The sequence below is a fragment of the Mytilus edulis genome, chromosome 3 (assembly GCF_963676685.1).
Source record: "Mytilus edulis chromosome 3, xbMytEdul2.2, whole genome shotgun sequence".
Classification (NCBI taxonomy): domain Eukaryota; kingdom Metazoa; phylum Mollusca; class Bivalvia; order Mytilida; family Mytilidae; genus Mytilus; species Mytilus edulis.
The window spans coordinates 49029976-49047483 of NC_092346.1; the positions used below are offsets into that span (position 1 = coordinate 49029976).

Sequence of the window (17508 nt, forward strand, 5' to 3'; positions counted from 1 at the left end):
ATGTTTAAGAAATTCGGAGAGATTAGTAATGAAATATTGGTAGCATATCTTGTAATTCTATTTCCATTAATGTTAATGTTTAATTTTCAGTTTACCATTACCATGTAAGATCACTGCAGTTTATATGGACAATGACATCTTGTTATAATTCATTCCATCATGCAAGCATTTGTGTGCCAAAACTACAAAAGCAAAAATACATCTTACATGGCGACAAAGGAGAAATAACATTTTATATGTCTAATATTTTTTCTTAAACCAGTTGCTGTCCTAATATGGACAGTACAATCCCTCCTGTTAAGGATTTAGTATTATGCTATCATAAAATATATTAGAATAACATAACCCATATTAGGAGAAATAACAATTTCTGAATTTGGATCAATCGAATGCTATCACATTAAACAATTTTATATCATAACATTTTATCTATATTATTACCATGTCCATGGTAGCTGAAACGACCATGTACTATTTTAAAGCCATGGTAACCAGTAGAACGTCCTACATAACCAGTTAAAGGATGGGGTGCTCCGATCAAACCTTGCTTTTGTAGTTTTGGCACACAAATGCTTGCATGTCTATATGTCTATACTAATCATTCCTAGAATTCACATACTTCAATTTGAATTTCACTTGTTTTCTAAGTTCTTTAGAAGCTGTAATCGGCAGATATGTATTTTGTAACAGAAGTCTCTAGTCAGTGACTCGACATTCATCTTTACAACCAGGATATTTTTTAATGATGTTTATTATCTGGTTAAAATATTCTATTATGTGGTCGATGGTTTCGTCGCCAGTTTTTGATGTAATTGAAATATATTTTCCTTGTTTTGAGGTGAGGTCACAAGTACCGAGCCATACATAGAGCCAAATGTTACCAAGAGTTTTAACTTTTTCTGCAATGATATTTTCCAAATATTGGACTCGTTTCTGGACTTTTTCAGAAGATTTACTCCACCATATAATTTCCCTTTCGGACTGGTGAGTTTCCTTACCCTGCAGCCAGCGCCCCTTGCTATCTGAAAGGACTTCCGGGGTATGGGTTTTTACGTTACCGTAAGGCAGCCTGTATTTTGCCAGAAATTTTGTGAGACGGTTTAATGACATGAATTTCCTTTGTTATATTTATCAGAAAATGCAAGAGTATTAACAGATTGGAAAATAAAAATATATATACAGTTCTACCTGTCAGCCAAATAGTGTCGTACCTGGATGGTTATGTTGTTATTGTACCTCGTGTTGTACAGACCACGGTTTACTAAGATGGCGGCTACCGGCGGGAAAACATTTTACATTTGAATCGCAATTTCTTAGAAAGTCAATATTTAGAAATAATATGTCAATTAAAACGATAAGACAAGAGTATGTACATGAAAGTTTATTAAATAAGCCCATAAAAATACGAAATGCAATATATAAAAGGATAAAAGTCTTTCTTTCAGCGCTCCTCAGAATTTCACACGTCCATTCATCCACATATGCGCAGTCCATAACCTCAACAAAAATGTTTTTGTCGGAGATAGTACTTACCGTTTAGAGTATACCACCCTCAGTTTGCTTTCTTTCTCGATTAATATAAAAAAAATATTGAAACACAGACTAAAGTACAAGGGTAAGCAAATAGAGACTTTTAAAATCCTTTATGTCCGAATTCCACACCAGGACACACCTTCACAATAACTTTTTTAATTCTTTAATACGATTTTATACATTATTTAAATGTTTACATTTTTCTTTTCTTCAAAGGTGTTTTATGTACAACGTTGTGTGGTTTGTAATGTTAGTCAACTGACCCCGATTGAAGGAGGCAAGGTGCAAATAAGCTTACAAGAACAAGTTTAAACCAGCGATGGTATGTCCCAAGTCAATAAAGAATCTGAATCCGTTCGCGCCCATTCACGTTCACATCCAATCAGGTTCGCGCCCTTTCACTTTCGCACCCTACACGTTCGCGCCCAATTTTTTTTGGTTTTGTGTATTTAAGTGTATTCCTACTAGTATATAAATTCGCCATCGGTTCTCTTTTGTCATATAGTTTACATGTGTATGTTATATGAAGAAAAATTGTTGTCAATGGCAGATAGTTTCTGTTACGGTAGCACAATACAAAGATTTTATAACTCAAACTCCAAAGTTTTAAAAAGCTGTAACTTTCTTCATAATGCTTGAAAATTTATAAAAGTGGTAGTTATGGATAGCAAACAGATTACTCTTTCAAATTAATGCAATGTTAGTATTATGCAACAATTATGTAACCAATTATTATGTTAACTGTGTCTAAAATATTTTTCACCAAAGGTCTACTTGCAATTGGAATTAGGTTCTACATCGGTATTCCCGTAGGGTTGATTTTATTATATGTTGTTCCTATGGCCATTATCTACAAAAGGTGTCTCAGATTTCAGATAGAATGCATAGAACAAATTTTACACCTAATTCAACATTATCTTTTTTTATGTGGTTAGGATGTTTACACTAATTAGAGATTAATGAGATAATGGAATACCATAGGGACAATTTGAGACACCCTTTTGAAGCCCATGATGTGTTGATCAAGATGTCGTTAACATTTTCTGTATAGTTAAAGAAATGATTGACCTAATTTCATTCAAGTGAACTGACCAAGATTTAACCACTAAGACATAATAATTAATTACATAATTATTGCATAATTACAATATTGCATCCATTTAAAAGATTAATCTTTTATCAATCTATATATACCTCTATTTTTTTTATTTTGTATGCATTCATAAGAAAGTTACATCATTTTAAAGGTTAGTGATTTGAAGTAAAAAAATCTTTGTATTGTGCTACCTTGAATATATTCCTAATGCTAAGTAGGACATGGAAATAAAGAGCTTGACCTATTGTATGTTCACATATCTATTGCTGAAACTTGTATGCTAACTTGAAGTAGTCTGTTATTTGTGCCGATTGGTTGCTGTTTCACTTACGTATACTTCAAATATCCTTTAATTCATTTATAGATTAACAATGCAACATGAGATACCAGTATTATGTCTAACATGTCTAAACATCAAATGGAGGTGATATCTTTTGTTCATTTTCTATTGTAATGTTGCAGTGTCATTATCGTGTTACCCATAAATCCTTTATTTACAAAGCATGAAATTGTCGGCATTCACCTCAAAAGCTATCAAAATCTTTGAAAAGATTTATTAGAAGGGATATAGTTACGATACTGTAATGAGGTCATTAAAGATGACATATTTTGACAATTATATTGATTTACCTATAGGGTCTTTGCATCGGAAATAAACACATTTATTCTTAAATCAGTTGTCGGCATGATACGGGTAATGTTCTTCTCATAAATTGTATGATGGTATGATACAAAACCCCTAACAGGAGGGATTGTGCTTGGTATGCATATGATGAAAACATAATCTTTAAAAAGTGTAATTGAGATCTGGATCTGGCATGTCAGTAACTGCTAGTAGTCCTTGGTAATTAATGCAGCATGTTGTTTTTCCTCATTTGATAACTATTCTGTCATTGGAATCAGGCTTCTTTTAAACTGTGTTTTACTATGCGTATCGATGTTTGTTAATTTTCTGCATTGGCTAGATGTTTGTGTATAGGGGAGGGTTGAGATCTCACAAATAATGTTTAACCCCGCTGCATTTTTTGTTTCTATCTTCCAATTCAGGAGCCTCTGGCTTTTTAAGTCATGTATGGTTTTTGTTTACTTTTATATTTTAGAGTTAAGTATGACGTTACTGAAATAGTACACATTTTTGTTTAAGGGCCATGTCTCCGGGTGCAGAAGTCATCTGCTTTTGCACTTTGGTCGTGTTGTTGTCTATTTTCAATTTTATGTAAATTAAGGTGTTAAAGTCACGAATTGGATTTTTTCCATATCAGAAAAAAAAACTAACTTCTATATATCATTTGAGAAACGTTTGAAGTCTAGTGTCAAGTTAACAGTACTTAAACTTTACGTGTCACCGAGTACATCTCTGATAACTGATCAATTTGATTTTCGTTGTTAAAAAAAATGTCCAGCGGTGTGATCTTTCACATAAATATGTGGCATCACACAGATTTTGTCGTAATTCATAAAAAATATATAATAGTTATTATTTTACACTCTTAGTTGTATTTAGTTAATTTAATGAGGAATTTTGAATTTATGATTTGAAATAAATCTTAGAAATATGAACGAGTTGAATGAGTACTGTTTTTTTCTCCTTGTCATCTGCACTCTTGTACATTGAAATCAATATTAGATTTGTCAGCGACAATATATAAGTCGATTTAAGGTATATAAACATACAATTAACGATTTTTATTTTAGTTTTCTGCGAAGTTATTCGAAGGAATTTCAGCTGCATAGGTCAGCATCAAAGATTAACCTGAAACGTTTACACAGTAACATTAATTGTATGTAATGTGCAAAACTAACAAATTTTGAGTATGACCTTGCTACTTTTATATGTCCTTTCAACTTAACGAACTGTAAATAAACGATGAAAAACAGAAAGGCTATACGAAAAAGATCATCTAGCTCAAATGAAATGGAAACAATATAAGTCTTTGATGAGGAAATGAAAATGATAATACTGCGCATGGAATAACCTCTAAGACACTTTACATGATTATGTGCAAAAGTCAGGATACTTTTTATGTAACACATGGTAGTAAATAATACTATATAAAGAAGCTAGATAATGATAAAGCAACATAACCATCGACATGACTCGAGGAGTGTTCACTCTCTTATTGGTTGTCTGTGTGACAGGTAAGTCTACTGGCTTACTGCTATGCATACTCATGTTATATTTTCTTTTTCTTAGACATTTCTCAGTCTGTATTTTTACATGTACTTTTTTTTATAATTCAACTTTTCATAACATAGGTTTAACTACAAAATAGTTTTCCATAGCGTGATATTTTACTAAGCCTTGGAAACCTGCTTTTTTGACAAAAAAAGATAACTCTTTAAAAAGAAACATACAAATGTATTCGTAATTGTTTTATCGCAGGAGAATTTACCAATATATGGGAAATACGTCAGTTGTTCTGTATCTAACTATTTGAGCAGTTTTTGTTTATGAAACAGTAACTTAAACGATAAATCTACGAAAAAGTGCAGATTTATCTAATGATTTAAGAAAACTGATAGGAAAAAATTGCTTTGGTTTGCATTTACATATGAAACACCAGATATGAACCCTAAAGTTGAGAAAATAATCCATTTTTAGTATTCCATAATGTGGACCTGTCATTCAAAACATAAAATTGTAAATTCTATCAAGACGACAAATGAATATGGTTGCAGGGTCTCGTCGTGTCTTCATCTAGTATAATACAAATATTTATTTTTTCATTCTTTGTTCTCTGTTCTGGATGGGAGTGAACACGTTTTCGTCTGTTCATACAATCCGCAATTTGTACTGCCAATTGTATCAGCTGTGTATCATAAATAATAACATTGTCGACATTTCATTACAGCAACTATCACTGAAGGTTATGGCTCTTATCGTCATGGAGGCTATGTTGGACATACCGGTTTATACAAGAACCATCTTACTAGTTATAAGGATCTGTTAACTGGATATGGCAACGATCACGCTGCAGATCATATTTACCACTCCGGTACATATGTTAACCTTAATTTCTATAAAATGTCTGAAAATGTACGGAGAAGTTATCCTTTAACGACCCCCTATTTATACAGCGTTACACATTTGACCATACATGAGATACTAGTAGCTGTATATGGATGTTAATGTCACCGATAAAAATATATAATTTTTGCATATAATATAAAAAAGAAGATGTGGTATGATTGCCAATATGACATAAGTATATTTGAGCCATTAAAAACATTAATCCGTAGATATAAGAATACATTAACGCTCAGATAACGAAATTCCTTCTTTAGCAGAGTCGTTGACAAATATCTTTGATTTGATTAATATCGAATTTAAGGTGATGTTTTGAAAATGTAGAAAATCAAGATTCATCAAACTTTTTCTTAAGAGTTTCACTACAATAGTTCTTCAAACTTTAAGTAAGGCGTGTAATATTTGTTTGCTTTAACCAATATAATTCAGATTAATAAATCAATTAATCAATACTTGCATATTAATATGCTTATTTCATTCGGGATTCAATTAATACTTTCTTTAAATGTAAGACTTTTGTGTTGGACAACACATTTCTATTTAGTTTATTTAATTTTATTATATATATTTCTTTATATTCTTGCAGGACATTTTCATAAAATAGTGGTTGGACGTCTCTATAGGCGCTTTCATCAATTCGGTATCGATTTGATAGGAAATGGCCTCCGATACAAAAACTACTGTAAGTAGATATATAGTATTTAAATAAGGCTACCAGAATATGAATACTGGAATTAACATTATCGTGGATGCAATATTCAATATAACGCTAATTTAAAATTTTGCTTTATGTCGAACTAAATTTAATTTACTATAAAATCATGCCAGGAAGTAATGAAGAATTCTAACTTTATTTTTGGATAACTTCCTATAATTTTTTACCTATTTTTTTTTACCTATATTTGAAGTCGAACCCTACTGATGAGAAATGCATTTATTTAATTCCCATATGGTTATCCGATTCAAAATGTTATTATTGATTTTTCTATCACACACTAAGAGATGTAGATAAATAAACAAGAGAACAAGGAATCTAATTTATACGCAAAACATAATACACAAACACCCAACAAATAGATATATACGAATAACATGTGAACTAGAAAAGACAAGACTATAAAACTAAAGAAAATAAAGATCTCTATATTTTCACAACAATCTAATTGCAATCAATATTTCCACAGATTTTGCACGTAAATGTGAACCTCTGAAGTTATACAATGCATTCAGTTCATGTTTTAATGAATATGGAAGGATAAGAGATTGTTTCCCAGGTCTTATCAAGGATGGGCTGATTGGAAATCAACACCACTACCAGAGATATGGTCGTAGCTATGGACTCGGGGTTAAATTTGTGAGAAGAGGCATTATTTACCATAAAACCGGTCAGTAACAAAACAATTATTTTAACATTCATGTAATACGTATCGGAGTTTTTATGAATTGAGTGTTTGCAATAAGATGTCGTCCTCATCCTGATATTTCATTTTACAATTTGACAAATTTAATTTATAATCTTGTAATTTCATCATCTGAAAGTGCATCAATAATTATTGTACCTTAAATCTGCCTTTACATTAACCGATTTTTTTTATCCTTGGATTGTTTAATACAAATATTGGTAGCATATCTTGTAATTCTATTTCCATTAATGTTAATGTTTAATTTTCAGTTTACCATTACCATGTAAGATCACTGCAGTTTATATGGACAATGACATCTTGTTATAATTCATTCCATCATGCAAGCATTTGTGTGCCAAAACTACAAAAGCAAGGTTTGATCGGAGCACCCCATCCTTTAACTGGTTATGTAGGACGTTCTACTGGTTACCATGGCTTTAAAATAGTACATGGTCGTTTCAGCTACCATGGACATGGTAATAATATAGATAAAATGTTATGATATAAAATTGTTTAATGTGATAGCATTCGATTGATCCAAATTCAGAAATTGTTATTTCTCCTTTGTCGCCATGTAAGATGTATTTATGAATAAATTCCCTTACCAATCAACCCAACCCTTGTTATATTGACCGCTGTACTTTATAAAACCTGTTTTCGGAACAATTTTATTTTCTTTAAGCCTTGATTAGTTCATTTCTACAGTCCTTATGATCTCTGAATTATTTTGACTTTCTGTACCACAAGTCTCACTTTTGTTATTCTAATAATAAAGTCAAACATTTTCTCCGCCAAAAATGACGACAAAGGGAAATAACTGAAACTGAAATAACGTCAACTAACAAACTTTATATATAGTGATACATTTGATTCCCAAACAGGGAAATGCGTTGTCTTCAGATCAATTTTTGTATTAATATCGTACTACTGTGTTGATCTTTATGTATTTTTCTGTGTGTGGAAATTAAACAAATAGAAGGAAAAGAATACATTAGATCTGTGTTCACTAGCCATTAGAAATAGATATTCAAAGAGGCAAACAATGCTTTAAATATATTCTGTGAAATTTATTTCTCATTTATTTGATAATTATCAATAATAAAGCTATGAATATAAAAATATGGAGAAGTGATTGCCTATGAGAAAACTATTCACGAACGATCAATGATTGCGAATAAAGATGTCTTCAAAAACGAGAAACCCTATCTGCGTTGCATTAAACTAACGGTCCGATACTACCAAGTTTAACACGAGAAACCAACGGCTTTTTTTTGTGTTTCAAACAATAAATGATATAAAAATTTAATGAAAGACAACGATCGACTGTCGTCTTGAGACCTGCAAATAAAATATGTAGTGGGGTAAAAATGATTTTTTAAATGATAATTGCTCTCCAACCCTTGAACAGTGGTATAACAACACTACATAAGAAGAAGAACCTAGTGTATTTACTTATGTTTCAGCGTACAAGTTGAGCTGCAGTACAACTCGTTTTTACAGTGTGTGGAATAAATGTTACAACCACTATCACAGTGTGGGTCGGTGCTTCGGCTATCTACAACAGAAACATCTGTTTGTTTCATATTCCTCCACCTCAATAGGTAATCATTTCTGTTTGTTCTTTTCAAAATATAAAACTATTATTTTATTCAAATGATCACCTACCTATAATTATTGTGTATTTAAAAAAAATCAAATGTGATATCATATACCAAAATAATTTTGCTCATTAACCGTTTAAATAAACCAAATATTGTAAACATTCATAACATTAAGCTATTTATGAATGACTGTTGTAAGTGTTTAACGCCAATTTCAGTAAAAGGGACTTTTAAAAAGGCGACAAAGGTTTATTGATGTAAAACGCATATAATTGTAAAATAATGTTTTTTAATTTTTTTTATGAAATACTTATATTTTATTTGTTTTGTTTCAAAGTAGGCTACCATGGATATGATCAACTTGGATTCAAAATTGTTCATGGAGGATTCTCATATCACGGAAAAGGTAAAATTGTAAAATATTTATCAACAAAATCTCTGTTGAAAAGCGTATTAAGTTGCAACACTTTTAAATCGCTACTCTATTGGCTTCGAAAATAAAGACTAAGTTGGGGGATACTTGGAGGCTTTCAATAATTCATCACATGGAAAATTTCTTTTGCATATGATTTACGATTTGACTGAAATATTAAAAGCTTGTTTCTATGTGTAATTCGTTACTAACATTCATCTCTTCTAAAATCTAAAATTAATTAAGAATGGCATACCATATGTCAATAGTTCATTATCCATGTGAAGTTTGTGTCTTTGTGATAACTATTATGATTAAGGAATCTGTTTTTATTAGATAGAAATAACTATATTTTTTTTAAATTTTCAGCTTACACACTGAAATGTAGTGAGAGCAGATTTTATAAAGTATGGGATGATTGTTACGGACATTACCACAAAGGCAGTTTGTGCTTTGACAGACTATTTAAACAGGGTCTCTTCGGTAAATATATTTTTTACTTCTTTAATTATGCACTTGAAAATAAAATTGATCAGTAAAGTTATTCCAATGCAACAGTTGTGGTTTTAATTTTGCCAAAAGCATTTCAATAACAAAATCATATCAATAAATGAAGATAGTATGGGGTTATACTTAAATGAACAGCAACCCAACGATACAAAAATGTAAAAACACACCAAGAAGTAAGCGTATCGTCTTCAATAATAGAGAGACATATTTACAAAAAATACACGAATGTAAGTATCCAACCATTAAAACTACTCTCAAATGTATTTTTCCTGAAATATGTATAAATTTCAGTTATATAACCAAAGACATATTCGAAGAGGACAACCACAACTAATACATGATCATGTAGATCTGTCCTGGTCAATTTCAGCTGTGTTTTTATAGATATATAAAAAGTCTTAAGAAAAAGGATTATTTGATAGTATATACTTAATACTAATTTATTTGTTAAAGGTTACAATATAGACAGTGACTATGCCCATGGTAATATCGATTACCTTGGTTATTACAACAGTCATCACGGATTTCCATTAGTTCATGGAGGATTCACTTACAGGGATATTGGTAATGACTGATTTTTTAGAATTTGTATATTAACAGTACTACCATGAAATTAAGTGATGGATGTCATATGTTTAACGTGTAAATATAATTATAACATTTGGATGTTCTTTTTGATTTCATAGGCTTATAAAAAGCGTTGATTGTGCTCACTTTTTTAGTGTGAAAAGGTCATTCGTCCAACCCTTTAAAACATAATAGGTTACAGAAAAAGCATTTAACCCTTAAACACAAATACGATCTTGACCCAAATTGTATCTGCATTAAAATATAGTTCAAACTATTTTACACTTAATCGTTGATGGTTGTTCTTTCTATAATAAAATAAAGTTGCTTTGGGGTTAAAATATAAATATATGAGTTTAACAGTAAAAAATTAACGTAAATTCTTCAAAATTAGAAATTATGTAGAATCTGTAAGATATTTAAATATTAGTGTTTCAACTCCCTGACATAACATTATTTTGTGCGACGCATGTGCTCTCTGTTTATTCAACCAATAAATGCATTAAAAGCTGACAGTAACCCCAAAAAGAGTCCATAGTAAAGTTGTCATAAGCAAATAGGGTTCAGGCAAGGCGAAGCTAATAATGTATAAAACTTCTGAAATGTTTTTCTTCTGATGTTTAAGAAATTCGGAGAGATTAGTAATGACAGTTTTCTTCTTTTAGCTTACAAATTGAGCTGCAATACGGACCGTTTCTACAGATCATGGCACGATTGCTACGACTCATACCACAGTGTAGATGTATGTTTTGGACGATTGTACAAAAGCCATCTGTTTGTGTCTCTAGGTAATTTGGTTTGATTTTCGAAATTTCTCTTCAGTTCATTAAGCTTAAAAACAGCATTCATATATGCAATATGAAATGATTACTTCTATATTTGAAATTTTAGTGATTCTAAAAATTGGAGACATGAACGGCAATTAACACAAACATGTAAGACTAAGAAGCATATTTCTGTATTTCATTTGGATTTTTAAAAATCTAAATTGTTTTTTAGATTTATGTTTAATGATTGTTAAAAATTATGTCTTTAATTCATATTTGTCATGTTTGTATATTTCGTAATCAACTTTCAAATAAACTTATTATATTTTTAAGATCATGGAGATGTTCATACTGTTCACACCAATTACCATGGATACAAATATCTTGGATTTAGGGTAAATCATAGAAGATTTACATATCACGGAAAAGGTAAAAATGACATGACCTTTTCCCAACATTTATAAGCAGTTTTATTTTGATAATGTGTAATGATTGAAAATTGAAAAGACAATCATTCATATCGGGAAGTTCCCCTTTCAAATGGAAAAGTCAAAAGCTCAAACACATCAAACGAATAGAAAATTGCTGTCGTATTCCTGACTTGGTACAGTATATTGTTGCAGTTATTATGCAACACGAATTAATAGTTGGTACCATTTGCTCTGAGTATGAAGAGTCTAAAGAAAAAGGAACAACACTAGATATTTTATTTTTACGAATCAACTAATAATAATATATGTTTAACACAAATCACAGCACATCCTTTTTCGCATACGATTCACGTCGTTCTAGTTAGTGGTTAAATCCAATAAAGTGATTAAATACTGTAAGATTGAACTATTCTATAAACGTATTCGACAAATCATGTCTGAAGCAAGGGGTAGTTCTATATTTTTTTTTGTGTCAAATTCAAACTGATTGTGTGTTACAAATGTTTCTTGTGCTTTTTACCTGTATAATTTATGATTTCGAAAATATAGGTTGTCCTGTCGCTTTACAAAAATGTAACTAAATGGCTTTTCAATCTTCAGCAGAAAAGTTGCATATTTTATTTTTGCAATGACTTCTCTTTTCAGCATACAGACTGAAATGTAGTACAAGACGTTTTTATGGTTTGTGGGACGACTGTTATAACCATTACCACAGTAGAAGTCTGTGCTTCAACAAAATCTATAAACAACACTTCTTTGGTAAATAAATATCAGTGGAATGACACATTTTATTTTATTGAAATATTTAAAAATAAAAGTAAACTTATTCAATGAATAAATAATAATTTCATTATAATTCCTACTAGCCGTCTTATTTTTGAACTATTATTTCAGCCAAATCGTTCATATAATACGAATGTATAAAATGCATATTGTGAGACCAGTTTTGTATATTATCTTTAATTAATCCTTGAAATTCAGTCACTAATATAGTACAAAGCTTTACATCATTTCCTTTTGAAATATGTTTTCTTTTTAAATCTTTATAGGCTACTACCATGGCGCATCTTCCATTGTGCATGGTGGTGACTACGTTGACGACTTTGGATATTATAAGGCTCATCACGGATTCAGTATTGTAAACGGAGGATTTTCCTACAACGGAGCAGGTAAGTTTCGTTCTTTTATCATATTTCAATGTATTACCAAATCACAAAATTGTTGGATAAATCCATCGCTTTTGAGTAAAAAATGATAGATTGGTTTCATGTTTATAGCGATTCAAGAGAAAACAAATATACCTTTGAGAAATCAATAATTTTTCATATATACAAATTAGTATTTGTTAATAATTTATTAGTTTGTGATTTTCGTATGTTTGAATTTGGAGTATCTCGCTTAATTTCTCGTGTTTCTCGTTTCTCGTTTTTTTTTAATATAGATTAGACCGTTGGTTCTCCCGTTTGAATGGTTTTACACTAGTTATGTTGGGGCCTTTTATAGCTTGTTGCTCGGTGTGATCCAAGGCTCCGTGTTGAAGACCGCACATTGACCTATAATGGTTTACTTTTTTAAATTTTATTTGGATGGAGAGTTGTCTCATTGGCACTCACACCACATCTTCCTATATCTATTGATATATAAATACATTTACCTATACATTGATAGTTATCACATTTCATCATATGCTTTTCAGCTTACAAGCTCAGTTGTAGCACAACACGTTTTTACAAAGCTTGGAGATCATGTTACGGCACTTATCATAGTGTAGATGTATGTTACGGACGATTGTTAAACGACCATCTTTTTGTTGCCCTAGGTAAGTAAAGATGACGGTTTTATCTGTAAATAATATAATTTAGCAAGTGGTAATTCGACGAAGATATTATTGCAATAATTTAATTCCTACATTTTTGAAATCAGTTTAGAATTAAATGCCATGGATGCCATAGTAATTTCAAAAAATAAAGCATATTGCTATTTTTCTTCTTTGAAATTCTTAATTTGGATTTACTTTAGATACATCAAACAACGTTTTTGTTACAATTTTGTTAAAAAGAAATCTCGTAGTTGTATGAAATATAAACAAGATTTGAAAATATATTGTTTATCTTTTTAAAGATACCAAAGGGACATTAAAACTCTTAAGTTGAAAATAAACAGACAACACCATGGATAACACTTGTAAATGAAATCATTTTGTCCCATTTGCATGCTTCATCTTTATGTACCAGTAAGCTAGTTAGGTATTGTATACACAAAGTAACATACCACTACCATTCAGCTTATTATGGGGTGTATATACAAAGTACTGTAAGGAGTTTTCGGTATTGTATACATTCTGATTTTATCTTATGTGTTGCTATATTGTTGTCATCTATAATATATTATATTATTATGTACAGTTTATATTGGTAGTTTTTTTATATACTTTTTCATAAAATGCCCTGTACCAAGTCAGAAAAACGGCCATTGGTACATTATAGTTCGTTTCTGTGTGTGTTACATTTCGGTGATGTGTTTCTGTTGTGTCGCAGTTCTCTCATATTTGATACGTTTCCCTCAGTTTTAGTTTGTAAACTGGATTTGTTTTTTCTCTATCGATTTATGAGTTTCGAACAGCGATATACTACTGTTGCCTTTATTTATGTCTTTGATTTTGTTTTTTAGCAACTCCTAATACTACTACTATTACTACAGGTAAATATTGTCATCAGTTATTTTTTTTACATAAATTCAAATTTAAATATTATTTTAATAATTAAACATTATTTGGATATAACTTCAAAATGAGGAAAAAACCAATACAAAAATAAGCGAGTTTACAATGAATGTGCTAATGGTCTTTATATTGTCAATCAAGTTGTAATCTCACGAAAAAAAGTAAGTTATCAGATGTCACTTTTGAAAGTCAAACTTTACCTCTAAGTAAACTACGTAATAATTCTACTTTCAACAAAGAATCAAATTGTTTATTTTTAAAGTCTGAATGTATCATCGCTCTTGTTTTACAAATATTGTTCAAAATAATGTATTGTCAAAGGTTTTCGATCGCAGTAGAAGTTTTCGTCACTTCCTTCATGGAGTTGTTATAATGTTAAATGCTAATATACTTATGTACAATCATTCTACTACAAACCATACATTTAGCAAAATAATGAAAATATCAACAAAGTTGATTAACAGTATAAGCTACAAGACGGTTTTAAGTGTGGACCGCAAACTGCTTACCTGTGTGTGTTACATTTTGGTTATGTGTTTCTGTTGTGTCGTAGTTCTCTCATATTTGATACGTTTCCCTCAGTTTTAGTTTGTAAACTGGATTTGTTTTTTCTCTATCGATTTATGAGTTTCGAACAGCGGTATACTACTGTTGCCTTTATTTATGTCTTTGATTTTGTTTTTTAGAACCTCCTACTACTACAGGTAAATATTGTCATCAGTTATTTTTTTACATAAATTCAAACTTAAATATTATTTTAATAATTAAACATTATTTGGATATAACTTCAAAATGAGGAAAAAACCAATACAAAAATAAGCGAGTTTACAATGAATGTGCTAATGGTCTTTATATTGTCAATCAAGTTGTAATCTCACGAAAAAAAGTAAGTTATCAGATGTCACTTTTGAAAGTCAAACTTTACCTCTAAGTAAACTACGTAATAATTCTACTTTCAACAAAGAATCAAATTGTTTATTTTTAAAGTCTGAATGTATCATCGCTCTTGTTTTACAGATATTGTTCAAAATAATGTATTGTCAAAGGTTTTCGATCGCAGTAGAAGTTTTCGTCACTTCCTTCATGGATTTGTTAAAATGTTAAATGCTAATATGCTTATGTACAATCATTCTACTACAAAACCATACATTTAGCAAAATAATGAAAATATCAACAAAGTTTATTAACAGTATAAGCTACAAGACGGTTTATAGTGTGGACTGCAAACTGCTTACCTGTGTGTGTTACATTTTGGTGATGTGTTTCTGTTGTATCGTAGTTCTCTCATATTTGATACGTTTCCCTCAGTTTTAGTTTGTAAACTGGATTTGTTTTTTCTCTATCGATTTATGAGTTTCCAACAGCGGTATACTACTGTTGCCTTTATTTATGTCTTTGATTTTGTTTTTAGCAACTCCTACTTCTACTACTACTACAGGTAAATATTGTTATCAGTTATTTTTGTACATAAATTCAAACTTAAATATTATTTTAATATTTTTCTATATTCGCAAGAAAACCTATTAACATGTTACACAACGGAATAGTGAAATCTCATTCATTTAAATATTAAAAAGCTATCACTATTAACGTGACATTCAACTTCAAATTCAATATGATTTATATATTAGAATGGCTAAATAGAATTTACACGTATAAGAAAACACTTTTCATTATAAAAATCCTAATAAATGTACTGCTATTCAATCATCCATTTGACCAGTTAAGTATCCTTTAAAAATGTTTCTTTGAATTTGTTTTTAAGCACCTCATCCAAAAACTTATGTCAACACCAAACCAGTATATGTACACAAACCAGCATATGTACACAAACCAGTACATGTACACAAACCAGCATATGTACACAAACCAGTATATGTACACAAACCAGCATATGTACACAAACCAGTACATGTACACAAACCAGTATATGTACACAAACCAGCATATGTACACAAACCAGTATATGTACACAAACCAGTATATGTCAACACCAAACCAGTATATGTACACAAACCAGTATATGTACACAAACCAGTATATGTACACAAACCAGCATATGTACACAAACCAGTATATGTACACAAACCAGTATATGTACACAAACCAGTATATGTACACAAACCAGCATATGTCAACACCAAACCAGTATATGTACACAAACCAGCATATGTACACAAACCAGTACATGTACACAAACCAGTATATGTACACAAACCAGCATATGTACACAAACCAGTATATGTACACAAACCAGTATATGTACACAAACCAGCATATGTACACAAACCAGTACATGTACACAAACCAGTATATGTACACAAACCAGCATATGTACACAAACCAGTATATGTACACAAACCAGTATATGTCAACACCAAACCAGTATATGTACACAAACCAGTATATGTACACAAACCAGTATATGTACACAAACCAGCATATGTACACAAACCAGTATATGTACACAAACCAGTATATGTACACAAACCAGTATATGTACACAAACCAGCATATGTCAACACCAAACCAGTATATGTACACAAACCAGCATATGTACACAAACCAGTACATGTACACAAACCAGTATATGTACACAAACCAGCATATGTACACAAACCAGTATATGTACACAAACCAGTATATGTACACAAACCAGCATATGTACACAAACCAGTATATGTACACAAACCCGTATATGTACACAAACCAGTATATGTACACAAACCAGTATATACACGACCAGTATATCGACGACCAGTTTATCGACGACCAGTATATCGACGACCAGTATATCGACGACCAGTATATCAACGACCAGTATATCGACGACCAGTATATCGACGACCAGTATATATACGACCATGAGATTTGGATTCAGACGTTGGGGTAGAAGATACGGAGGCTAGAAAGTGAAGATATACTAAGCCTATCTACGTTAATCCACGTCGAAATTGAAGAAAATCTGACATAATGGACATTCATACTTTTTTTTAAAAGTTGTCAATAAATGTCTGAACAAACTTTTGAATATTCATTTTTTTTCTTTTACCGAACATGATGATTTTGTGTAGGATGAAATACCCATTATTTGGATATAGCTTCAAAATGAGTAAAAAACCAATACAAAAATAAGCGAGTTTACAATGAATGTGCTAATTGTCTTTATATTGTCAATCAAGTTGTAATCTCACGAAAAAAAGTAAGTTATCAGATGTCACTTTTGAAAGTCAAACTTTACCTCTAAGTAAACTACGTAATAATTCTACTTTCAACAAAGAATCAAATTGTTTATTTTTAAAGTCTGAATGTATCATCGCTCTTGTTTTACAAATATTGTTCAAAATAATTCATTGTCAAAGGTTTTCGATCGCAGTAGAAGTTTGCGTCACTTCCTTCATGGAGTTGTTATAATGTTAAATGCTAATATGCTTATGT

The 17508-nt window shown here is 30.8% G+C and overlaps 1 protein-coding gene across 1 annotated transcript; it reads left to right on the plus strand.

Annotated features, from left to right (window-relative positions):
- The first annotated feature begins 4666 nt into the window (after positions 1-4666).
- Positions 4667-17093, plus strand: LOC139514317 (uncharacterized). The gene is made up of 18 exons (XM_071303410.1): positions 4667-4768; positions 5482-5625; positions 6244-6339; positions 6842-7042; positions 7330-7536; positions 8524-8661; positions 8999-9067; positions 9443-9556; positions 10037-10147; positions 10816-10938; positions 11251-11346; positions 11994-12107; positions 12398-12517; positions 13045-13167; positions 14019-14048; positions 14757-14774; positions 15482-15508; positions 15836-17093. Exons 1-18 carry the CDS (start codon positions 4723-4725, stop codon positions 16936-16938), a joined length of 2880 nt encoding a protein of 959 aa, XP_071159511.1. The 5' UTR covers positions 4667-4722; the 3' UTR covers positions 16939-17093.
- Positions 17094-17508: the final 415 nt, after the last annotated feature.